A 27,471-nucleotide genomic window follows, 5' to 3' on the forward strand; every position below is an offset into this window, starting at 1 on the left:
TCAAAATCTGCAGGATGCCTAGTAATCAGTATTCCAGGTTCGAATCCTGACCAGGTCGCACCTGACGTGTACATAATTTTTAAAGCGATACACTGCATGTTTTTTTTACGATGTTTGTCTGCAGAATATACACGCGAACAGTTCTTTCAGAATCAACGTGAGCCCTTAGCCCGCAAACACTGAGGCCATGGAAGGATCGAGAGCTCTTAGTCTAGGTAACCAAGAATTAAAATACTTTTGCACTTTTATTCTTATTTTTTTCAGTTCATTTATTATGTACCCCATACCCATCTTGTGGGCGGTAGTGGAAAGGGTTACAGAGGCACATAATGGGCTCAGGGACTGAACCCCACAATTCATTTAGTTAGCTAAGCAAGTTACAATCTTGATGAGCTAGTTACAAAATTCAGTATAACTTGTCACATCAACAATGGGTTCGAGATCGACCACAAGTACAGTTTCTAAATTAAGCAACTGACATATGTGGAGAGCTAGTGTCACAATTGATATGTTTATCCTGCACTAACTAAAATGACAAATAAAATTAAATATATCATTATTACGCGAGAGAAAATAATTAAGATAAGACAATATAGTTCCACATGGCCTTGTGGCGCAACGGATAACGCGTCTGACTACGGATCAGAAGATTCCAGGTTCGAATCCTGGCAAGGTCGCGGCCGGTTTTTACTTTCAAGATTTTTTTTTTAAACCATGCACTGCATGTCTTTTAATTAATATGTAGAATATGACTATGAACACGTACTTGAGAATTATCTTGAGCATGATAATGCTAAGCTGAATAATGGTCTCAAGGAGCCCTCCCTCCTCTCCCAGGTACCCTTCCTGCCCCCCCTCCTCTCCCAGGTACCCTTCCTGCCCCCCTCCTCTCCCAGGTACCCTTCCTGCCCCCCTCCTCTCCCAGGTACCCTTCCTGCCCCCCCTCCTCTCCCAGGTACCCTTCCTGCCCCCCCTCCTCTCCCAGGTACCCTTCCTGCCCCCCGTCCTCTCCCAGGTACCCTTCCTGCCCCCCTCCTCTCCCAGGTACCCTTCCTGCCCCCCCTCCTCTCCCAGGTACCCTTCCTGCCCCCCTCCTCTCCCAGGTACCCTTCCTGCCCCCCTCCTCCTCTCCCAGGTACCCTTCCTGCCCCCCTCCTCCTCTCCCAGATACCCTTCTGCACCTTACCACTGTTGTTGATCGACAGTTGAGAGGCGGGACCAAAGAGCCAGAGCTCAACTCCCACAAGCACAACCAAGCTAGTACTTCCGGGTATACCCTTCTGCCCCTCCCAGGGCAATGTGGCACCTATCTTGGCACCCCCTTTGTCCCTCCCCCCCCCCTCCCTCCTCTTGGCTGTGTTATATTTACTCCAGCAGTCGCTCAGTATTGGTGGTGAAGGCACGTCCCCCTCACGGTACACTGTGGTGGTCACCTCCCTCACACCTGTCTTACTGGGACCCTCGTCTTCCCCTTACATGCGCGCCTTTCCCTAGGATACAGGGTGGGGGCCACCGACCCCGGGTCCAGGTCGACCAGCCGCCTGCAGTGTTGTGATCGTGTTGTGGTGTTTCAGGACTGTTGTGCAGTTTGAATTGTTGCGGTGTTGGGTACTGTGTTGCAGTGTTGGGTACTGTGTTGCCTGTGTTGTAGTCTTCGGGCAGTGTTGGGTACTGTATTGCAGTCTTCGGGCAGTGTTGGGTACTGTGTTACAGAGTTTGGGTACTGTGTTGCCTGTGGTATAAAAGAGGCGGCGATTAACTGCGATACATCAAGATGTGACTTATCGTAGTCGGAGGTGAGGAGGACAACAGTATCGGTGATGGCGGTGCCGCACCTGCTAGTGCCGCGGCTGCCGCAGGCTCTGGCGCGGCACCAGGAGGCACTGCCGCTGGCGCCCTACAAAGCCGCCCCGCCACCCACAGTGCCGCCCACCGTCATATCTCTCAAACACATGTGCTGCAAGTTCTGGCTGGAGCGCGTACAACATGTGCTGCGTCGCGACGTGCCCAAGCATCTGGTGTTCGCCGTGCAGCGGTTCCTGGAGGACGTGCCGCGGGACGTGCGCTCCGTGATGGTGCACAACGCCCTCAAGGCCGGCGGGCTGCACCTGAAGCACGGCAGCAGGGAGCTGCCCGCCATTAACCGCGCCCTGGTGCTGCTGACGCCGGAGCTGACGGTGCTGGAGCCCGTGTACGTCACGCTGCCCCGCCCCGGACCCGACCCCACCGACTGGCCTCTCGACATTGAGCTCATTCTCCGCAACGGCGATGGGCTGACGCACCTGGTGCTGACGATGCCGCCGCTGCTGACGGACGTCGTCAGGAGGATCTTCACCGACCTCTGCCGCACCTGCAAGCGGCTGTGTCGCGTCAGACTCGTCAACGCCTCGGACGAGGCCGTCACTCTCCTCACACGTCACTGCCGTCACCTGACGCACCTAGACGTGTCAGGGTCGGCGGGAGTCACCGACGAGGGCGTCAACCGCACCATCGTCAACCTGCGGTGGGGCGGCGGCGGCGAGGACGAGGTGCGGCTGCGGCACCTGGACGTGGGCGGCACAAGCGTGACGCAGGAGGGCGTGTGCGCGCTCCTCACGCGCGTGCCGGAGCTCACCAGCCTGGGCTCCACTGACGTCATCGAGGCTCTCAAGATAATGGAGGAGCTGACGGAGCAGACGACGCTGACGGCGCTGCAGGAGGTCAACGTCCGCTGCGTGACGGTTGGCAGCCTGCAGCTGCTGCGTCGCGCGTGCCCGGACCTCTCTGGCATCAACGCCATCATCAATTACTCTGGCGTGACCATCAACGAACTGCGGCTCCTACCCGGACTGCGGCACCTGCGGCTGTCGGTGCGGGAGCCGTACTTACTGACGCCTGCGGCGTTGTACGATTATGCGTGGGCGGTGGGGCCGCAGCTGGTGACGCTGCGGGTGGAAGGTGACGTGTTCTGGGAGGCGGACCTGGGCGTGCTGGCCGCAAGCTGCCCGCACCTGCGGGAGCTGGCACTCCCCGCCGTCACCCTCCCCGCCAGGGACTCCCTGGCCGCCCTCACCGCCAGGGACTCCATCGTCCTCGCCAGGCTCCAGGTCCGTTACCACTAAAATTCAAATTTGAACTAGTACCCCTATTACCCGACCATGGACAAGCCCATTACCTCACCAAGGACAACCCCATTACCTCACCAAGGACAACCCCATTACCCACCAGGGACAACATTACCCCACCAAGAACAACCCCATTACCCCACCAAGGACAACATTACCCCACCAAGGACATCCCCATTACCCCACCAAGGACAACATTACCCCACCAAGGACAACCCCATTACCCCACCAAGGACAACATTACCCCACCAAGGACAACATTACCCCACCAAGGACAACATTACCCCACCAAGGACAACATTACCCCACCAAGGACAACATTACCCCACCAAGGACAACCCCATTACCCCACCAAGGACAACATTACCCCACCAAGGACAACATTACCCCACCAAGGACAACATTACCCTACCAAGGACATTACCCCCCCCCCCCACCAAGGACAATTCCATTACCCCACCATGTACTCAAATACATATACTGTACTTATCAACAATCTTTTTATATCACAAGTGATTCAACAAGAGGCTCATAACAGTCTCTATACAAGGCACTTTACATCTATGGTAAGTCACACAGTTACTAATCTTGCTGCTCCTCTTTCTTACGGGCTATTCGTGCCCGTGCCACCTCTTGGGTGACCTTAATCTTCATCAATCAATCTTAATCTTGCTCACGGGAGACATCTCCCGTCACGCAGGGTGCAGTCGCACCTCCACAGATCTCCAGTATCAGATCTTGATAATGGCTCAAAAGGGCCACCACTTACGGGCTATTCATGCCCGTGCCACCTTTTGGATGGCTTAATCCTCATCAATCTTAATCTTGCTCCACACCCACCCAACTGGGCGGTCAACAGAGACCTCGCCATCTCTCACGAGGTAATGTAACCCTGCCCGGCAGGTACTGGAGCTGGACTGCATGACGGGCGTGGGACCGAAGGCGTGGGCGAAGGACTACGCCCTGGTGAGGCAAGGGCTGGTGGCCGCCCTCAGGAAGTGTGTGCTCCTGCGGCGTCTGGTCTGCCGCCCTACCACCCTCGTCGAGAACGACTTTCTTCAGGTGCTCGCAGTCAACAGGATGACCCACCTAGAGGTACACATCCAGGTCTAACTTAAAAGTATATATTTTGTCTGTTCTTTCAAAAATGTCCATCAAATATTTTGTACATGTGGTCGCCCTAAAGAGTGGTGTCCCGATCGACGACATTGATGTGTCAGCCCATCTTTTTGATTTGCTGCAACGTAAAGAATCCAACGTCCTATCCTTACCAAAAACCTACTCTACCTAACCTAACCTACAGACTCAATGGGCCAGATTCACCAAGCAGTTACGCAAGCACTTACGAACGTGTACATCTTTCCTCAATCATTGACGGCTTTGGTTACATTTATTGAACAGTTTACAAGCATGAAAACTTGCCAATCAACTGTTGTTATTGTTATAAACAGCCTCCTGGTGCTTCGGAGCTCATTAACTGTTTAATAATTGTAAACAAAGCCGCCAAAGATTGAGAAAAGATGGACAGGTTCGTAAGTGCTTGCATAACTGCTTCGTGAATCCGGCACCAGCGCTGTAATCACGCATGCCTTGAAATCGTAAGTGAAGTCTGAACAATTATTCTTTACAAGATAGCACCAGTGTTTTACCAAAAGTACTCCAGGTTGCAATTCTATGACCGTGTCGTGGTGCAGTCGACTAGAGCGCGCCTGGAAACACCCAGTGCATAGGGTCGAACCCTCATCAAGGCTCCTGTTGAATTTGTTCCCTACCATTCCTTGTTCTGAATGTTCTGAGTATCCACCCTATCATGTTTTTGGCAGTTTCTCTATCTCCTTTATTGTGTTCTGTACATATTAGTCTTCTGACATTACTGTTCCAGGGTATTTGATTTTCTTTTTTGTTTTTATATATATGACGATATCTGACTGTGTCTTGCAATCTGTACTCCTTTTAATGTTTTCATTTTTCTTCATCTCTCAACACCCCTTAATGATGTGTAATGTTATGCGACCAGTCTGTAGACGTTCTTATGCTAGTGGTTTAACTACAGTTCCATTGTGAAGTGGGGCGATGTTGGCAGTTTCTAGTCTGCGGGATGTCACCTGTCTCTAGGTTTGTCCTCCATATTATACAGAGTGCCCGTGCTAAAGGTATTTTGCATTTCTTTATAGGCATTGAATTCTATGATTTTGTTCCTGAGCAGTGTTTGGCGCTTTTTTCAAGGTCTATAAGGTTTACAGTATTTACTTAATAACCTACATGTCTTGTTGGCCGAGATCATGAAGAAATTGTCAGTATTTCACTCTCATTGTGTTCATCACATTTCTGAACATATTCAAATTGTTCTTTAGGGAATTACCAATTTTATCGTCATCAGTGTTTAATTGTGTTCTCTGCTACAGGTGCTGGAGCTGTACAACTGCGTGCTGGGCCTGACTGCTGCGCAGCTGCTGGTTGACACCTGCGAGAACCTACACGTGATGAAGGGCCTGCGCACGTGGCGGGGACTCACCTTGCACGACCTCGTCCTCCTCAGGAAACACAGCAGAGGTCACCGCCGCACCGCTGAGCTCAAGATCCTCCCATGAACCTTAGCTGTCAGAGAGAGAGAAAGAGAGAGGGAAGGAACGAGTGTGTGAATGAGTTAGCGAATGAATGAATGAACTAGTCTGATGGTACCTGGATAAAGACCGGCACCTTGCCGGTTTTAACCTGCCCTCAGACACAATACCGTCACTAGACAGACAAGATGGAACCATTGCAACTAGATATAGTACAAAACTTGCTTCAAGTACTATTAAAGTTGTCAGTGGCAGTTACTCAATAGCATATAGTCACTTCTTTCAATCCCTCGACACAGGCAAGACAAAGGGTCCTGGTAAGATCAACCCAAGAATGTTGCACAGATATGCGGACTAGCTGGCATCCCCTTCTCTCTCTCTCAACCAACTATGTCAAGCTCTTGGAATCTGGCTCTATTTAATTAATAAGAGATTTATTTCCTGTACAAAAAAGAACTCTTCAGTCCTCAGTAGCAAGAGAAATCCACAATTGCACCTCACCTTGTCAATGTTTGGACAGCTGTAAGTCAATGGTATAATTTTTTTAATCTATAATAGCACAATTTTCCCAATATTTGCTTACCATATTATGTGTTGCTGACTATATGATCTCAGAAAATGTTATGATGCTTCTGACCCTTTCTGAATAGTTTGTCACATATTATGGGTGTGTCCCTTAATTCTCTCTCTTCACATCCTTCAAACATTTGTGGTTAATGGAATGTTGTCTAATCTTTCTAGTGTGAACACTGCTGAAAAGTATTGGTGTTCATGTTGTCATTATAATATGTTAAAACTATTAGAGGTTGAACTAATTGCTAAAGAAATGTCTCAAAATATGCAAAATTGCTCTGGCCATTAGACAAAACAGCCTTGCTTCCTAGGGCAAGTAGCATGGTTCTAGCAATATGACATTATATAATGTCATATACTGTATGTGTATCAAGCTTGAATGGTCCATAAGCCAACATGCATCAGAAAACTCTTGACCCCTGAAGGATTCGAATCCAGTCAGCTAGGACCTCTATGCCCCTTGGTGTGTCCAGTACTATAACCACTTGGCCACAGACTGTACGAAAGTATTGGGAAGTCATCCGACTTTTAACCCCCAATACCCAACAGCACTCGTAAATATTTTGGGCACAGATATTTCATCAATCACTTCAGCAGGCCGGGACCACTTTTGTACAGTCTGTGGCCGAGAGGTTATAGTACTGGACACACCAAGGGGCATGGAGGCCCTGGCTGACCGGGTTCAAATCCTTCAGGAGTCAAGAATTTTCCGATATACTGTACACATATATACAGTACAGTACTGTACTGTATATACATTCATTTACGTCTTTCACTAAGCAGAATAAGTAGTACAATTGTAAAATTTAGGTTAAAGATTAAAAAATTAATTTATTCGGGTAATACATTTTACTTATAAGGCATATTCCTTGAATGTATAGAATATATTAACACATATAAAAATATAAAATCTTCCATGCATATATACATTCTCAAGAGGGAACAAATTTATCTTTAAACGAGGAAGTACAGTACTTTACATTAGCACGATAAAACCCCACCAACCTAAAGTAAACTGAATTACCGGTAAATCAAAAATAAAAATTAATTAACATTCCAGGATATCATAACACGGCACAGTGCCAGAATGTACAGCTTCTGTAGTGTCTCGCGTGGAGAGACAATTTCAATGTCAACAATAGAAGATAGATCCTTGCTCCTAGGTAACAGTGACTGGTTACCTTACCTTGAGGTGCTTCCGGGGCTTAGCGTCCCCGCGGCCCGGTCGTCGACCAGGCCTCCTGGTTGCATGTGTTGCATATTGAATGATTACTTATAAAATATATCAGGCCTAATTGGTTATATTTTAGGTGATCAATAGTTATGAAAATGGCTCTTAACAATTAACTAAATATATTTAAATTTTAAATCTTGAGAATTCCCTCCAAGATGTCAGCAATTAAAATTCATTTGTTTAAGAGCAAGAAATAATGGAAGGATATACAGCATGTATGTATATACATAACTAATAGGTCACGTTGCCTAACAAGCCGAGTTTTCCTGAAATTATGCATGTCAATTTTTTTCCTTAGGAATGATAAAGCTTTCCATTACATATGATATCAAAAATTTAATTTGTTAAAACATAGCTTTGATAGAAATTTGATCAAACCTAAGTCAGTAATTCATTTTCTTAATTTAATATAATAAGTGGAATAAACCAATTTGAAAATAAACATCACTCTGCCTGTGATGCAGGTCAGGTCTTCCATACTAGGCCAAGTAAAGCAGTTCTGGCTGTTAGGCACGACACATATACTAGTACGTCATACAAAACACAAAGAAATCAAAACTTTGTTCTAATAGATTTGACTCCTGATCCAACAAAATATCAGATATAATGAAAGGATTCACATTTGGTGTCAAATGCAATTGATTAGATTGTTGTATGGATAATGAAGAAATTTCCAAATGTATAATTCTTCAAGAAAAGTGGGTTTTTGTATTTAAAAAATTTGAATGACATTAAAATACTGTATGTGGAAATATGTTATGTATTGGTTGCATTCAGAAAACATTAATTGTGAAAGAAAAAATAAGATGCAAGATAACAGAAGTATCAGAGTCACCTGGGGTCGGATTCACGAAAGCACTTAAGCAAGCACTTACGAACGCGTACATTTTTCCTCAATCTTTGACGGCTTTGGTTACATTTATTAAACAATTTACAAGTATGAAAACTTCCCATTCAACTGTTGTTATTGTTATAAACATCCTCTTGGTGCTTCCGAGCTCATTAACTGTTTAATAATTGTAAATAAAATCGCCAAAGATTGAGAAAAGATGTACAGGTTTGTAAGTGCTTTCGTGAATCTAGCCCCTGGAACAAATTGTTCCATTTCAGCAGCACTTCACTGTACAGTATACTGTATGGCTATAATGCAAACATGTTTTGCTCTTGAAATGTAATACAGTAATGAAGATAAATCTTAAAAGTGAAGTAACATTAATACAAGATTTAAGCTTCGAGAAGAAGTATAGCTGTGCAGATTTAATATGCAATAAAACATTGTTCCTTAACAATACAAATGATTAACACAAAGCACATTCAGTGAACAGTACACTAGAAGATAACTGCAACAATAACATCTGTTGAGGAATTCATTTTAAAAAGAAAATTAAACAAGTTTCACAATCCATAACAATAAGTAAACAGTATTACATTTATTCATGCTATCAGAAGCATATAATGTAAAAACACATTCTAAACATTCATGTCATGAATGCAAAAGTGAGAAAATGATGTATCGTAAATCTACCTACAATTACGTCAGTATCAAGCAATCTTCCGGTATACTGGAGTAAGTTGTCAAGCAATCTTGCGGTACTGTATACTGGAGTAAGATGATAATCTAGTTAAGAATCCAAGTACAGTTGCAGGAAAGTTCTAAACATTCCTCATGATTAACAAAGCTAAGCTATACGTACTTATGAATACTCCAGTGGCAGGCCATATTCACCATAGAGGAATTAACATAGTTTAATATAACAATCTATCTTTAATGGAACAATGGAATCTGCTAATACTAGTCATCTCACAGTTAAATGGTTATCCTTAATTATTTTAACATTTTATAGAAAATGCACTGTTTCAACAACGTGTGTAAAACTAAACTTGGCAATAACCTGACCCGCTTATTTAGTGAAATGCTGCACCTAGATTGTGAATAGTTTATACTGTATCTAAACTCTAAGACTAAACACCATGTGAAGGAACTGTTCATACGTGATTGTGATGACACCGTCGCGATCCGAGTCATGGTAGCTAAAGGCCTGGGTTAGAGTCTGAAAGGAAAAATTTAGTTTTTTAAATGTATGTATTGTACCAACACAATTTTAAGTTCAAAGTGGAGACAAACTACAAGCCGTGAGTCTACAAATAAATGAAACTTTTTTCATTCTCAGTGCCACAAAATGAGTTAGTCATACATTTGCATAGGTAAATGTATGTACAGTGGAACCTCGATTAACGAATTTAATCCGTTTCAGCATCGAGCTCGTCATGTGAAATGCTCATCTTTCAAAATGCATTTCCCCATTTAAAATATTGGAAATAAAAATAATCTGTTCCACCACCGAAAATCATCAATATATATTTGATTTTTTAAATAATGGAGCAGCCTACCTAACATACACTGAATGCACCTTTATGACATTTGTTCTTTTTTCAACTTTGTTCACTTTTTTCATATTTTTTATAGCAAAAGGTTTGTTCAGTGTTTTTCAGGTAGGATACTCCATTACGACAATCTTTCTTTGTTTCAAATGTGTTCAATTTGTTTTTTCATATATTTATTAATAATGGAGCAGCCTACCTGGCACACACTGAACAAAACTTTTTGACATTTGTTTTTTTTTCAAATTCTTTTCATTTTTTTGTTTATTCTACAAAAAAAATTCATTGCTTTGCAACATCACAGTAGTCAACCCTTTACATCCCAGCATCATTAGCATCTTTAAACAAAAAGAATAATTTATTTGCATAGTCGGAGGCGTCCAAGAATGTGCGAGAAGCAGCGGGAATGCACCATGTGGTTTTCTCGTTAATTAAACGAGCGCTCGCCAATCGAGACGAATTGTCGCCAATCAGCGCGCTCGTTACTCAAAATGCTCGTAATTTGAGGTGCTCGTCACTCGAGGTTCCACTGTAAGTACATGTGTAACCTGCAGGTATTCCCAATACTCTCTTTGTTTCAGTGTAAATGTACTCTTAAGCTTATCTAAAACATTATTTCCTTGCATATGTACACACTTAGTCATCCACAAACATCTTGTTCATCATTATTAATATTTAGACAAAATTTATTTTGAATAGAAAATAGGTTAACCTTCCCCAAAAAGAGGAAATGCTAATGCCCTTTGTTTTCACAGAAATTGTACTATTCTTAGGCAACCAAAATTAAATAATTTCCACAGAAATTACCAAGATTTCATGGGAACAAAGCTTAAATGGCTTTGTTCCAAATCATATCTCTACCACGATAAAAGTGATGAATGTAATGAAATGCCTCTTTCCTGATGGGTACTTACTTTGAGAGAAATGGTTACCTTGAGATGATTTCGGGGCTTAGCGACCCCGCGGCCCAGTCGTAGACCAGGCCTCCTTGGGTCCATTGGTAGCTTCTCGCAAGCTACACTGTGGTATACCTACCGAACCCTCAGCACCACACCAGGCTCTAATGATCTATAAGCACCTACCACAACACAGGGAAAATGGAGTCTGCAGGGTCTAGCACCATGATAAGTCACCCTGAGAGAGAGACCATCAGAAAGGTAGAAAATATGGAAACATACACCTGCATGACTCGCATTTGCAACTCTGAGCCTATGTCTGCATGACTCACATTTGCAACTCTGAGCCTATGTCTGCATGACTCGCATTTGCAACTGAGCCTATGTCTGCATGACTAACATTTGCAACTCTGAGCCTATGTAAACAATCATTAACTCGATTGAACATCATTGATTTACACACTCGATTGCCACCAAATGCCACCATCTGGAAACCCGAATCACCAACCTCATCAATTATGCACCGCCTCATGACCCCTGAACTCGTTTGAAGAAGGGGAACGATGGAAATGGAAAACTACCATTAATCCACCAGTAAGAAGCATTTCATTACATTCAAGGCTGGTTTTCTAGGAAGGTCCCATTTGGTGGCTTCCCAAGCAATTTCACCACAGAAAGGAAGGAAACCCTATAAAACTAACCATAAAGTGGAAAAGGAGACCATGCATGGACCATTGACCCAATGAAATGAAAGTGTGGCAGCATCCAAAAAATCTGTCTAAACAACAGAGCCATGAGAACTCATGGAGAGCAAAAAATCAGTAACCCATGAGGCCAAATGTTTGGTGGACCAAACTCTCACAAGTCAAGCCTGGCCTCGGGCCGGGCTTGGGGAGTAGAAAAACTCCCAGAACCCCATCAACCAGGTATATGTGGGCCTGCGGGCCGCTCCAAGCAACAGCCTGGTGGACCAAACTCTCACAAGTCAAGCCTGGCCTCGGGCCGGGCTTGGGGAGTAGAAGAACTCCCAGAACCCCATCAACCAGGTAACCAGGCCAGCAATGACATAATGCCAATGACAATGGGTGCCTGATGAAACATAGTTGGCTGGTTAAGCTGAACCACTCACCAGCAGCAGCCAAGCCCTGAAACAAGGGACCAAATGTGTGGCCACACCAACCCCACAAGACGTGGGCTAATGTATCAGTCACCACAGGATACTGAGATCGAGGAATTTCTGGATGGAGAAATCACGCAACAATCACCAAAGTATACTACCAAAAACCAATATCTTGATCTCTACCTTAAAAGATGAACAAATCTGAAAACAAGAACACAAAAGAAAACACATGGGCCCAAAAAACATTAAAGTCCCAAAGAGAAAAGCCCTTCAGAGAGGGAAAAGCATGCCCCAGACAACACACAGAATGGGCCAGAAGAAACATTAACCCTGATACCCAACAAGAGAGAGACTGCCAAGACTGAATGAAATACAGTAAGTGAATATAAGGCATGAAGCAATAAGTCCCGAACAACCCCGATAAAAGGGACATTACCTTTAGTTTCTGTTTGAGTGGTTAACTCTAAAATGATATAAAAAAGGTAGAAAACTTGCTATGCCACCCTGTACTATCCTGCTGAAATGGCAAACGTACCCGAGTGCTGTGGATGGGGGGGATAGGGTTTGGAAACTAGGTCAGAAAACTCTAAAAGTTAAGCTTGGTACCATCGAGATAAAACGCCTCATTGAGTTGCTGGTACAGTACTATACTGTATAGGCAGATCTGTATGATGACACTCAGGTTTGGACACGATGCTCAAAAACCCAGAAACCACAGCTAAGCCAGCCATCTCAGAGCCAACAGAAATATTCCAATGTCAAACAGTGGAATATTTCTTTGACTAGACATGGAACAAATGAGGCAAAAAACAAAAACAAAAGCCAGAAGATCCAGAAATAAAGCAGGAGCAAATAGAACTACCTGTAGTTGACCAAACAACAGGCACACAAACAAGGGAAGGATCACACTGTTAAGATTGGCAGAAATTGAAAAAGCTATCCACCAGCACACATGACACGGGAATTGCATGGGAACCACACTGAGAAACCAAAAGCTGGACGACACACAATGGCCACAAAGACAAATTGGAATTGCTCTGATGGAGGCAAGGAATAACTGGGGAGCAGAGTTGGAACACAAGAGCCCATCATAGAACGCATTGCATTGCAAACCAATTGCATCCGCTTGTGCACCATAAAAGGCGACCCCACCGGTACACAAAAAGGCCAATAGCTCCAACTGGCACGGTGATCACTGTAAACAGAGCCCCAGCTAAGATCTGAAACACTCTTGAGCAGCACAAGCACAGGAGGGCAATGATACCACAGCAATGAACCCAAAAAATTAAGAAAAGGGAAGCAAAAACAAAGTCCCTGCAAAGGTTCTGGAGACTGCACCCAAAGGCCCCCAACGGCAGCAGGAAGAGTAACCCTGAAGAAACTTGAACAGTGAAGATCAGGCTGCTACAAAAATGCTCAAGAGATCACTGGGAACTTAATGGAACCACCTCCAGTCGACAAGAAATCCAAAACCTGCAGACTGAGAAGCTGATCTCTGGCCAGCAGATATACAGATCAACTGGGAGCTTAAACCAGCTGTCATCAAGATAAAACAAGACAAAAAAAACCTGAAGCCAAAGAAACGAAATTGTGGAAATTTCTGTTCTACCGTGTTTACACGGTAGAACAGCCACCAGCAGAGGAACACCTTACACCCCAAAATATGGAGGGAGGAGAACTTGAAACCCAGCATTGGCAACAGAGATGCCGCATGGAACCACAGGCGGAAAACTGCTAGCAAAGTAGGAAAGTTTAAATTAGAAAAAAGAAATTGAAGAGGTGGCACCTCAACCCTTCAAAGATAACTGGCAAACCAAGGGACATACAAGCTGACAGCCAGAGACAAAAGTCAAAGACCTATCGGAAGCCAGAACTCGGATCTGGTTCTCTCTATGATGCAAGGGAAGCTTGGGGAATCAGAGAACCCAAAATCAAGAAAAACCCACCAGAAAGGATAGGACAACAAAAACAAGTGACTGCTTGAAGAAAATTAGTAACTCCAAGGTAAACAAAGCAAATGATTATTGATGCAGAGTAAACACCCTAACTAGGATGTGACTAACAGCTACCAGATAGCAACCCAGGGGCCAGATTCACGAAGTAGTTAAGCAAGTACTTACGAACGTATACATCTTTCATCAATCTTTGACGGCTTTGGTTACAAGTTTATTAAATAGCTTACAAGCATGGAAACCTCCCAATCAACTATTGCTATTGTTATAAACAGCCTCCCTGGTGCATCAGAGCTCATTAACTGTTTAATAATTGTAAACAAAACTGCCAAAGGTTGAGAAAAGATGAACAGGTTCGTAAGTACTTGCGTAACTGCTTCGTGAATCTGGCCGTTTGGTCCTACCATGCCGGTCACCTCATCTCTCATTTGTAGCATGCATGGTGGTCTATACTGTCAGCTCACACCTAAGGGGTTCTGGATTTAATTCCTGGCCATGACAGAGATGGTTGGGTACACTACTTTTCACTTCATGCCTCCCTTCACCTAGCATTAAATAGATACTAGGGAGCAAAGATGGATGTTGTGGGTACACCCTAAAAAAGGTCATTAGTTGGCCAAAGGGGAGGTTATATCTTATCTCGAGATGATTTTGGGGCTTTTTAGTGTCCCCGTGGCCCGGTCCTCGGCCAGGCCTCCACCCCCAGGAAGCAGCCCGTGACAGCTGACTAACACCCAGGTATCTATTTTACTGCTAGGTAACAGGGGCATAGGGTGAAAGAAACTCTGCCCATTGTTTCTTGCCGGCGCCCGGGATCAAACCCGGGACCACAGGATCACAAGTCCAGCGTGCTGTCCGCTCGGCCGACCGGCTCCCTTGGTATTTCCTTGATCTTTGGGACCTTGATATTTCTAAACACAGGCTTCCTTACCCAAAGAATGGGAACCATACCTCAACTCAGAATAAAATCTTCGTTTATTCTTATTTTGCGAGGTTGTTACTTTAGTAATTACGTGGACAAGGATTGAAAAAAAGCCAAGAAGTGTAACTTTAAGCAGTAAGATAAGTACTTGGAGAATGGTAAGTTGCAGCACAGACAGTGGTATTTTTTAACTTCTAAAAAGCATTCACAATGTTTAAACCACCTACTTCCAGACAGTCCATGATCTTAGGAAATGTTGAGTCATGGATGGCCCACTACAAATATACATCAAAAGCTCTTATAACTTTCTAATTTGTGTGCATACATGTTACGGATGAAACTTAACTGAAAAGCAGTATACGTATTAGCTAAACAGTACAGCATTACTTTATTCTGTAGGAATATTACAGCTATAAAAGCTACTTTTAAGCAATTTCCTAAGTAAATACAGTGCAGAGCTCCATCAACACAGAACAATGATTTATTTGGCTATGTTATGCTAATGTCACTATCTTAAAAGTAAGAGCAAGTTACGTAAATCATGCTCAAAACAGTGTTTAACATACATGTGACAGAAGTCATTTTAGCACCACTCATAGACTGTCAACCTTACAAGACTCTAGCCATGACCAACATAAACTGTTCATAAGTAAATGTGGCAGTTCCAGTCTGGTCCTGATCACGTTGATGGAATTCTGAAGTCAACGTCTGGAAGAGTGGGAGCAAATTTCTTAATTAAAATACTTATATTTTTCAAAGCAGTTACTCTGGTGCAATTCCTTTACATCAAACTCCATAAATTTTGTGCCACACCAAATATTTTAAGAGTGGTTTACTAAACTGTTTCACCCCCACTATTTTGAATTATACATGACTTAGTGTATGAAAAACCAACATTCATGCCATAAATGAAAATGCCATTGTTGCCCAAAAAGAAAATGAAATGCAACCTAGTTTTCAAAGAGCATGAACATTAGGCTTTTAGAGTGCCTATGAAAACCCCTGTTCTGACTTGTATATTCAGTTGCTCCTAAGGCAAGATCCTACTGATCCATGGTTATCTTCTTGTGAGGTTAGGGAAGATTGACATTCCACACTGACTTAGCAGAGCTTGTTGGAAAGCTTCTCTGCTATGCCAAACTAGTGCCAGACACTGAAATAATTCAATCCAATCCAGAATTTGTTCAAAGCATATTTAAACAAAATTCAAAGTCAATCCAAGTGCAGCTTGGTAACAAAGGGGGTTGCTATGCAGTGTTCTCACTACTGGACAAAAATGTAGGCAGGAAGAGGGAGGGGTGGAATAGGAGCAGCCATGTGTTGAGACACATTGCCAATACTTAACCACACAACCCCTTAACATGGAAGTCACTGTTATTTGTTGGTCCTCTGTGCCAAAGCAGTTATAAATTTGACAATTACAATATTTTTATTCCCCAGTTTGTATACCAATTAAAAAACACTGCTACTGTTTTGTACTTGCTTGCGATGTGAAGTTACTCGAGACATCATATGTTGTTTTGTGCAGTTTAAGGGTTAACAGGTCTCAATGATGGTGCCAGGAAAACAGTTAAAATGAGAGCAAGCATCAAGGGACACTAGATGGCTGACTAATACACGTGAAACATATCTGGCCCCTGCAATGTAGTGTGTCCTAGGGAAGGCCAAACCACTTGTCTGTAAGCCAAATGGTTCCCAGCAAAAGTACCTAAGAGGATAGAGGAATATCAGATAGGACAGTGAGGATGGTGACCAGTTGGGACTCTGGGATGCTTGAACTATGACCTGATGGCAGTCAGGAAAGGTCGGTCATGTGTAATTAACTGCTCAAACTATAGGTTTAATTGTTTGGCATTTTAATTTTTTTTCTTAAGAATCTAAACCCAGGATGACATTTCAAGGATCTAAACAAGGTAGTAGTACAACTCACTAAGAGCTGAATCACACCATGGGATCCTCAGAGTCTGTATGGTGCAATATACTAGCTCAACATGGTAACATACTGACAGTGGGAGTATGCTACAGGGCTGACACAGCAACAGCAGAGGAAGTCACTGATCTGCTTCATGACACCACTGAGACACACTCTCTCTCTCCATGACACAAGTGAGACAATATTCTTCCATTCATTCCATGAACTCCACGAATGGTCAGATGACTGGCAAATGCTTTTTAATGTTGATAAATGCAAGACCTTGCATGTGAGGCACAACAATCCACGTCACAACTACCAAATTGACAGCACTACCTTACAACAGATAGATGAAGAAAAGGACCTTGGTATCAGAATCCATCATTCACTAAAAGTTGCACAAGTGGGAGCAGCACTAAAAATAGCAAACCAAACCTTGGGAATAATCAAGCTTACCTTTACCTTCAAGGAAAAGAAAGTAGTCGTTCAACTGTACAAGTCTCTGGTGCACCCCCACCTGAATTATTGCATCTAGGCATGGAGACATCGTCAGAAAGACACCTGTTCTGGAGAAGGTGCAACACCGGGCAACAAAAATCATACCAGAGCTTAGTCATCTCTCGTATCAGGAACTGCTGAGGGCCACAAGGCTAACAACACTGCAAATCAGGCATGACAGGGCAGATCTAATAGAAACCTTCAAAATGCTAAACAATTTAGACGATGTCGATCTGGACAATTTCTTCAAAAGGTCAGATGTAAGACGAACGAGGAGCAATGGGTTCAAGCTCAACATGCCACAAATGTAGGACAGAAAACAGGAGATACCTGTTCACCCATAGGGTTGTAAACCCATGGAACCGCCTTCCTGCCGAAGCTGTAAACGCCAAAACTCTGCTGCGTTTTAAAACACATAGAAAAGATCATCCGGGCAAATGGGGGGACCTTTGACAAGCCGCCAGCTTCCTGTCCTCGTCGAGGCCACTAGTATTAGTGGCCCTCAGGAGGTAAATTCAGGTAAATAGCTTCAGGAAATTTCTCTCTGTTGCTGAAGGCCTTCATCAAAGAACACCACAGAAGAAAACCTTGAAACAGATGTAGCAGATAGCAATAGTCAGTGGCCCACATTCTTCAAGAAAAAAATTGTCAGAAAATGGCCACTACAGAGCCTATTTTTTATTGATGGGTAAAAAGTTATATGCAAAGAGAAACGTTTCTGGTACTGCCAACACTGCTGTGGTGACAGGGCTTCCACGTGAAAGTGGTTGATGCAACCTTTGATACCTAACTGCTACTTGGCAGAATGATAATTGGCATTCCTTGCATTTCTTATTATCACTTTTGTATAACTGGTGTCTTGGTAGTCTAGAGTTAGACTCGTCACTGTCTCCCTTCCCTAATTACATGACAAGACCAGTTGAAAACTTCCTTGCCATGTGGGAGACAAGATCAACAAGAGCCTGGCAGGTGGTACGAGCCCTAGGTGAACCATACGAGATCTGACTCTGGGAGCATCCAAGTGGGCCCAAACTCAGAAGAATAAATGTACTGCAGAAGACATAATACAGAATATACATGCAATCCACCCTTTTAATCCTCATTGAAGTTGGAAATATGAAAATTAATGATAATGATGGTAAAGTGGTGCAGACAAAATAGGTTATACTCACATGAAGTACTATACAGCATTGTATGAAATCATCAAAATGGATCGAACATTTTCCGGACCTATCAAAGCGCCTCATTAGCACATCGTAAAATGGCTCTGAAAACCTGTAGTAAATTATAAATATTAGAAGTAGTCTCTTATTCTCAATTCAATGTTTCACTGTCTTTGAAACCATCCAAGATGCACTGTAATTCTGTGATCTATTGTTGCATAAAATATACTTTATTTTGAATTTCTCAGTCAAACATAAATTATGGGAATATTCTATTTAAATAGGTAATAATGCATGAATAATAGCAAAACAAGTACTGTATTTATGATAATAGGATAAAACAAAATGGTTTAATTCAATTTCAATCGCTAATAGTGAATTAACCTCAGGTAAATTCAGGTAACACCAGTGGTGTAACTAGAGTATGACAAGCATGGCATGTGCCCTAGAGGCCACTTGAAGCACTTTGCCACAGATGTATGCCATCTTGGATTTCTAGATAAAAATGGTAATGTAATATCAAATTAATGTCAGATTTGGAATCCTTGTGGTTGACTTACTCAAAGAAAGTCTTTGTACATGATTCTAAGCGCTCTGGTTCAAAACTTAATTTTTCAAGATGGCTTCAGCGGCCTTCTTAGATTTGGAGCTCCGGCAAAAAATGCCACCAGCCATACTCCTGGAAGCCAGCTCAAAGGAATAGAAACTATTCCAACAACTAGAAATGCTGATCAAAAACTTGGGGCATGATACCTCTTGCCTTACCTGTATCCAAATGTTGTAATAGCAGTCTTGAGCTCATCTTTATTTATGCTGCCAGAACTGTCTCTATCAAAGGTCCTGAAACACTGTTGCCAATCTGTTACATACTTCCATAATGATCCAAACTCTTCAAATGTGATTGTTCCCGACCCTTTCTTATCAAACATACCTGGAAATTAATTAGATTGGCTTCATTAATAACTAGATACAGTTGATCGCACTAGAGTGATCATGAAAGGGAAAGTTAGGCTATGATATAGTGGTGGGATGTTGGGATATGAAGTGGTGGTGGTGGGATGTTGGGACATGAAGTGGTGGTGGTGGCATGTTGGGACGTGAAGTGGTGGTGGTGGGATGTCGGGATGTGAAGTGGTGGTGGTGGGATGTCGGGACATGAAGTGGTGGGATGTCGGGACGTGAAGTGGTGGTGGTGGCATGTCGGGACATGAAGTGGTGGTGGTGGCATGTCGGGACATGAAGTGGTGGTGGTGGCATGTCAGGACATGAAGTGGTGGTGGTGGCATGTCGGGACGTGAAATGGTGGTGGCATGTCAGGACGTGAAGTGGTGGTGGCATGTCGGGACGTGAAGTGGTGGTAGCATGTCAGGAAATGATGTAGCGGTGTTATCTGCAGGTATGTGGTGGTAGCATGTTAAGATTACATAATCTGAAATTGTACTCTGAGATACTAGAGGCCCACAAGTTTAACATTGAAAATATGAAAAATGTGCAAATGTAAATCTATTAAGGCATCACCAGAGAAAATGTGCACATTATCCAGTACAGCATATTGAATATACACAATGATATATAGTACATATTACAGTACATCAATATACCCACCAATCATTAGTCGAACAGTATCTGGATTGAACGGGGTCCAGTTTCCGTTAGAGAGTGCTGACTGCAACTCTCTGGCATCTATAGCTCCACTGCGATCTTTGTCTACTCTGCAGGTAGTAAGTTGCCAATTATGTGAGCATTAACACATGTGTATGCATATTTACGTACTGGTTTCAAATAACATATTCACTTAATGTTTTATATAACAAATGATGCAAATCTGTTACTTATGATTTTGCTAATTTTGGAAATAAATAAATCTACACAACATATATATTGGATAGTATAGAAAGTGATGTGATGTTAATTAATGTTAAGAGATAAGGACTATATGTGTGCATATAGAATACAGTACTATATATTCAAACTTACTGCTGGAAAACACTCATTAGAAAATTCCTATCAGGCATTCCACCAGCCATCTTTACTGTTCACACACCACAGATCTGAAACAATAATGATAATAATAATGATAATAATAATAATAATAATAATAATAATAATAATTTATTTGCAAGAAGGTACAATGGGCTGGCGAGATTACATAAGATAAGAACAAAGGCAACTGCAGAAGGCCTATTGGATCATTTATATAAATTAATCATATAGTATTTTTAATTTTATTAAAATTTTGTTTAATGTAATCTCTTGTAATGTACAGTATATGTATGTGAAGAGCAGGGTTAAATATAGAAGTAAAGGTGAGACACAAAAAGAGAAGAGGAAGACTTGTATTAATTATAAACAATTATTTTTATAAGTCTTGTAGTACAGTTGACTTTATTCTCGACTCATAATTGGGGATCCCGGGTTAGATTCCTGTGTGAAAACATAAATAGTTAGGTGCATTTTTTAACACCTAATGCCTCTGTTCACCTAGCAGTAAACAGGTACCCAGGAGGTAGACAAGCATTGTGGGGTTGCATCATGGACAGGGTCACCAGTTAGACCTGGGGGAACCTTGATACAAGCCTCAATAATAAATAAAATATACACATTCACAGGTTTCTTGTCCCTGACAATGCAAATTAATTACTGTATAAAGAGTGCGTATTATTTGAGGTTTTGCGACATGCCAGACTACATAGAGAACAGATCTGAGATTGATTATAGAGATGTGATATAATGCCTGTTTGACTCAAGTCTCGAAGTGTGAAAATACTTAATACACAGTACTTGTTACTGATGTCTGAATTTTGTTTGGAAAATCATTTGATTACGGAATCTGTTAATGAGGGTAAACTTTGCCTACTCAATGTTGTGTCTAGAACTATTTTGAACTGTTGAATTTAGCTTAATTTCATTTCATGAAAATTGTATTCGAAGTCCAGTGTCTGGAGCACATAAAAGAACAGATAGCCACAGTAGACAGGTCCTACACGGTAGCTGTGAGGGTGTTTACCTCCATGTGAGGAGGATAAACACACCAATTTCGCTTGCTTGAAAACTTGTTTAAATCTGGGAAAAGTGATAAATTTTCTAAATGTGTATTGAATTTATGTTTGAGTTGCTAATACTGTACATGTAAAGGCACACATCAATTTGTTTCAAAATTTCCCTTCAAAATATTTGCCTGGTTTAATGTTTGTTGATTCTAGAAAGTGATCAACCAGGCTGTGACTCATACGTTAGGCTGCGAGCAGCCGCGTCCAACAGCCTGGTTGACCAGTCCAGCAACCAGGAGGCCTGGTCGACGACCGGGCCGCGGGGACACTAAGCCCCGGAAGCACCTCAAGGTAACCTCAAGGTGACCTCAAGGTAAGGTAAGGTGGTTTTATTGAAATTGGGGGTTGGTTCCAACTACAATAGTCTGAGAGGAACACACAGTAACCTATTAACAAACTTATGACTTTGGTAGGAGTGTTTTAAAATATGTACTGTGCTTCTCAAATTTAATGCATTTAAAATCTAAAAAGCAGATTTCATCAAAAGAATGCTTATATTCTCCGTACAGTCTCCGTGGTGTAGTGGTAAGACACTCGCCTGGCGTTCCGCGGGCGCTATGTCATGGGTTCGTATCCTGGCCGGGGAGGATTTACTGGGCGCAATTCCTTAACTGTAGCCTCTGTTTAACGCAACAGTAAAATGTGTACTTGGAGGAAAAAACGATTCTTCGCGGCGGGGATCGTATTCCAGGGACCTGCCCGAAACGCTACGCGTACTAGTGGCTCTACAACCATGTAACAACTCTTGTATATATCTCAAAAAAAAAAAAAAAAAATATTGACAAAATACATTTTAATAATAACATTTATCATCATAATTTAAAGGCCATAGAAGACCTAAGAGTAAATAACTGGTTGTAGACTACAAACTACAATTTAAAAAATCAGGTAAAGGGTTTTAATGGAAATATTTAATTCATTATAATGAATAGACTATCAAATTTTAATGACCATGAAACATTCTCATATGAAATAAAAATATACTGGCATACTTCATTAAACAAAATACAAAAATATGAAACAATGCCTGCAGAGTAAAACTATGAGGAGATCCCTTTCCCATCACCTGAAGGTTACACTGTGGTCGGCTCTCACCATATCACCTTCAATATTATTCTGAGAACACCGGACACTGTCGGGAGTCCCCTACACCGCCCAGGTACTAAACTATTCATAATGTAAAGCACAGTACTGTGGTCCAGGGACACTTGTGCTCCTTTAGGGCAAAATATGCAACTTACAGCACTGTAGTGGTAATCATTTTGGTTTGGAATTAAGCTTAGAAGAAAGTTATATTAAAAATGCAGACTTGCTAGGTGTGTTTTTTTAACCTTCAAATTTATGCATTTAAATCTTCCCTCATATCCAGTACCAGTATTTCATATATTTATTTATGAGAACAAAAACTGATCACTGATCTTGCCATTAAAATGCTATGTTCAGTGTTAACAAAATTTTCTAGGCTAATGCACACAATTAGTTTAGATCATAATAATTTTAGTTAACTTTATTATTTATTTATTATTATTATTATTTATATATACAAGATTTCTTACATTCTTGTACAGCCACTAGCAGGCGTAGCATTTCGGGCACGTCCTTAATCCTATGTGCCTTGGAATACAACCCCGCGAAAAATCATTTAACAACCAGGTACGCATTTTACTGTTGGGTAAACAGAGGCTACAGTTAAGGATTGACGCCCAGTAAATCCTCCCCGGCCAGGATACCAACCCAAGACAAATCACTCATGAAACACGAGGCGAGTGTCTTACCACTACACCATGGGGACTGCAAATACCCAAGAGCAAATACCCGTATCTAAATTAGGTGTTGGTAAACCTAGAAATTAGCAATACACTGCATTTCAATATGCCGTAAGCACATAAAGAACCTGTATTTTGTTAATATCTTAATGCACATACACCACTAATTTTTAACCCCTTGTTCTACTTTTTTTGTTTGGATTTGAACATTACTTCTTTGTATACTGTGTTAATCTATCTTAGTATCTTACATGTCTTAATCACGTCTCCCTGTGTATTCTTCCTCAATGTACTTTAAACTCATAACCATTGTTTGGATTTGTTTACCATCTAAAACAATGCTTAGATTGTAAACATGTGAGGCATGCTGCCTCATGACTTACAAGACACCCCCCCTCACACCTCACAAGACACACCCTCACACCTCTCAAGACACACCCCTCACACCTCACAAGACACCCCCCCTCACACCTCACAAGACACTCCCCTCACACCTCACAAGACACCCCCCTCACACCTCACAAGACACCCCCCTCACACCTCACAAGACACCCCCCTCACACCTCACAAGACACCCCCCTCACACCTCACAAGACACCCCCCTCACACCTCACAAGACACCCCCCTCACACCTCACAAGACACCCCCCTCACACCTCACAAGACACCCCCCTCACACCTCACAAGACAGTGCCCCTCACACCTCACAAGACACCCCCCTCACACCTCACAAGACACCCCCCTCACACCTCACAAGACACCCCCCTCACACCTCACAAGACCGTGCCCCTCACACCTCACAAGACAGTGCCCCTCACACCTCACAAGACAGTGCCCCTCACACCTCACAAGACACTCCTCCTCACACCTCACAAGACAGCCCCTCACACCTCACAAGACAAACCTCACAAGACACTCCCCTCACACCTCACAAGACACCCCCCTCACACCTCACAAGACACCCCCCTCACACCTCACAAGACACCCCCCTCACACCTCACAAGACACCCCCCTCACACCTCACAAGACACCCCCCTCACACCTCACAAGACACCCCCCTCACACCTCACAAGACACCCCCCTCACACCTCACAAGACACCCCCCTCACACCTCACAAGACCCCCCTCACACCTCACAAGACAGCCCCTCACACCTCACAAGACAGCCCCTCACACCTCACAAGACAAACCTCACAAGACACTCCCCTCACACCTCACAAGACACCCCTCACACCTCACAAGACACCCCTCACAAGACAGTCCCTCACACCTCACAAGACACTCCCCTCACACCTCACAAGACACCCCCCTCACACCTCACAAGCAGTCTCCGTGGTGTAGTGGTAAGACACTCGCCTGGCATTCCGCGAGCGCTATGTCATGGGTTCGTATCCTGGCCGGGGAGGATTTACTGGGCGCAATTCCTTAACTGTAGCCTCTGTTTAACTCAACAGTAAAATGTGTACTTGGATGAAAAAACGATTCTTCGCGGCGGGGATCGTATTCCAGAGACCATAGGATTAAGGACTTGCCCGAAACGCTACGCGTACTAGTGGCTCTACAAGAATGTAACAACTCTTGTATATATCTCAAAAAAAAAAAAAAAAAAACACACCCCTCACACGACACCCCCCTCACACCTCACAAGACACCCCCCTCACACCTCACAAGACACCCCCCTCACACCTCAAGACACCCCCCTCACACCTCACAGGACACCCCCCTCACACCTCACAGGACACACCTCACAAGACAGCCCCTCACACCTCACAGGACACCCCCCTCAAACCTCACAAGACAGTCCCTCACACCTCACAACACACTCCCCTCACACCTCACAAGACACCCCCCTCACACCTCACAAGACACACCTCACAAGACAGCCCTTCACACCTCACAAGACACCCCTCACAAGACACACCTCACAAGACACACCTCACAAGTCACACCTCACAAGACACCCCCTCACACCTCACAAGACAGTCCCTCACACCTCACAAGACACCCCTCACAAGACACATCTCACAAGACACCCCCCTCACACCTCACAAGACACACCTCACAAGACACCCCCTCACACCTCACAAGACACCCCCTCACACCTCACAAGACACACCCCTCACACCTCACAAGACACACCCCTCACACCTCACAAGACACCCCCCCTCACACCTCACAAGACACTCCCCTCACACCTCACAAGACAGCCCCTCACACCTCACAAGACAGCCCCTCACACCTCACAAGACAAACCTCACAAGACACCCCCCTCACACCTCACAAGACACCCCCCTCACACCTCACAAGACACCCCCCTCACACCTCACAAGACACACCTCACAAGACACCCCCCCCTCACACCTCACAAGACACACCTCACAAGACACCCCCCTCACACCTCACAAGACACACCTCACAAGACACACCTCACAAGTCACACCTCACAAGACACACCTCACAAGACACACCTCACAAGACACACCTCACAAGACACACCTCACAAGACACACCTCACAAGTCACACCTCACAAGACACCCCCCTCACACCTCACAAGACACACCTCGCAAGACACACCTCACAAGTCACACCTCACAAGACACACCTCACAAGACACACCTCACAAGACACACCTCACAAGACACACCTCACAAGACACACCTCACAAGACACACCTCACAAGACACCCCTCACAAGTCACACCTCACAAGACACACCTCACAAGACACACCTCACAAGACACACCTCACAAGACACACCTCACAAGACACCCCCTCACACCTCACAAGACACCCCTCACAAGACACACCTCACAAGACACCCCCTCACACCTCACAAGACACCACGTGATGAGTGACTAAGACATAATATCGTCATCAGCTCCTGGAAGACATCCTGACGTCAGTTGACTCTCAGCCTTGGGAGGAGACTTCCTCAAGACATAATTCTTATCCTTACTGCACCACGTCATCTACAAGAGCTCCAGCTGATGCTACACGATGAACAAAGACTATTTACACCCATATTAGAGGCTGAGGAACTTGAAGAGATACTTACAAGAGGTGTAAATAGAGGGTATATAAGGGCGAGGGGCTCACGTCTTGACTGGGCGCGTGTCCGCCTCACACTGACTGGGGCTTCGGCCATCAAATTTTCACATGTGATGCAATAGTCAACGTTTTCTTCCCCTCTTGCTAGGATTTTAACTCAAGGTAGCGAGTGTTTCTCTCCGTGATGTTCCTAAATGCTTTTGTCATAACTGGTCCACGATGCATTAATGACTCAAACGAGGTCATGGTCTGTCTATTTGGACTCTTTTTGTGGCATAGAATTATCACACCTTTACTAGATAAAAAGATGTCTCCATGTGGAAGACACCGCGCGCCTTGAAAATAGAGTAATGATAGGTTAATATAATGATAATGACATTACAAGATAATGGAATACTTGTTTCATAAGCAAATGGCTTTATTTGGTGTAATAGAAATATTGTTGTGAGAGTTTATATATGAGTAGAGGTAGGGGGGCGGATACAGCTCACTTCGTACAGGAAGGGTTCGAATAAGGGTTCATATAATGCCCAACTTATGCTATATATGCTATATGTCAGGAATGTGTAAAGCCACTCTATAGTGGGGATATATAAAGCAGATGCAAATTATTGAATATTTGTTATGCCAATTTATATACACTATATAAATATACAATTTTACATATGTTTACAATATAGTTTGTTTGCAATATACAGTTCGTTTACAATATACAATTTATTTACAATATACAGTTGTTACAAGAATGTAACAACTCTTGTATATATAAATATATGAATAAATACAAATTAATAAATAAATATATATACGTATATGGCAGCTGTTCGTACGAAATGACCAAAGATCTACTTCCTTAGGAGGCAGGGTCCGCCTCCGCCCAGTGACAACTAATTGCCGTATAAATTAATATATATAAGTTTAGCAGAATGTGGATTACACGGAAACCGAGGCATTAATCCTATAAATCCTTCATCCGCCTTGCGTTATTTAGACTAACAAAAATCTCTCCTTTTTATATAATGAAGGATATTTTCATTGTAACCAAAACAGTGGGTTTGTCTCAAATTAGGTATTAATTAGCTGCAGTATCTGGCTTGGGACTTTATAATATATTAATGAGTGTCAGGATGGTGGTGTGAGGCGTGTAAAGACAACGAGAGGCCATAATGTGTGTTTATTATAATAATTAACAAAATATTATTAATGATAATATCTTCTCACAGAATTAATAACATAGGATATAAACCCACACTTGTGTATTTGTGCAGTTTATGTAAAAAAAAATCAT

At 43.1% G+C, this 27,471-nt stretch overlaps 2 protein-coding genes and 1 non-coding gene across 9 annotated transcripts; 2 read left to right on the forward strand and 1 right to left on the reverse strand.

Moving 5' to 3' along the window:
• Positions 1-604: 604 nt before the first annotated feature.
• On the forward strand, positions 605-677 carry TRNAR-ACG (transfer RNA arginine (anticodon ACG)). Its single transcript has one exon. It is a non-coding gene; the product is annotated as a tRNA-Arg (tRNA).
• Positions 678-1,172: 495 nt separating this feature from the next.
• Positions 1,173-7,076, forward strand: LOC123764509 (uncharacterized). Its single transcript, XM_045752408.2, has 3 exons — positions 1,173-3,086; positions 4,008-4,199; positions 5,510-7,076. The coding sequence occupies exons 1-3, from the start codon at positions 1,821-1,823 to the stop codon at positions 5,693-5,695; spliced, it is 1,644 nt and encodes a 547-aa protein (XP_045608364.1). The 5' UTR covers positions 1,173-1,820; the 3' UTR covers positions 5,696-7,076.
• Positions 7,072-26,341, reverse strand: Alg-2 (Apoptosis-linked gene-2). 7 transcript variants are annotated; one of them, XM_045752413.2, is made up of 7 exons: positions 26,191-26,341; positions 20,298-20,371; positions 19,926-20,032; positions 19,086-19,251; positions 18,330-18,432; positions 15,314-15,455; positions 7,072-9,526 (listed from the first exon to the last, which is right to left on the reverse strand). In XM_045752413.2, exons 2-6 carry the CDS (start codon positions 20,345-20,347, stop codon positions 15,357-15,359), a joined length of 525 nt encoding a protein of 174 aa, XP_045608369.1. In that variant the 5' UTR covers positions 20,348-20,371; positions 26,191-26,341; the 3' UTR covers positions 7,072-9,526; positions 15,314-15,356. The 7 variants fall into 7 exon arrangements, with proteins under 7 accessions (XP_045608369.1, XP_069170571.1, XP_045608365.1 ...); XM_069314470.1 differs by lacking the exon at positions 26,191-26,341 and adding an exon at positions 25,943-25,987; XM_045752409.2 differs by lacking the exon at positions 15,314-15,455 and having other exon boundaries at positions 26,191-26,338.
• Between the last annotated feature and the right edge of the window lie 1,130 nt (positions 26,342-27,471).

The sequence above is a fragment of the Procambarus clarkii genome, chromosome 79 (genome assembly GCF_040958095.1).
Source record: "Procambarus clarkii isolate CNS0578487 chromosome 79, FALCON_Pclarkii_2.0, whole genome shotgun sequence".
Taxonomy (NCBI): Eukaryota; Metazoa; Arthropoda; class Malacostraca; order Decapoda; family Cambaridae; genus Procambarus; species Procambarus clarkii.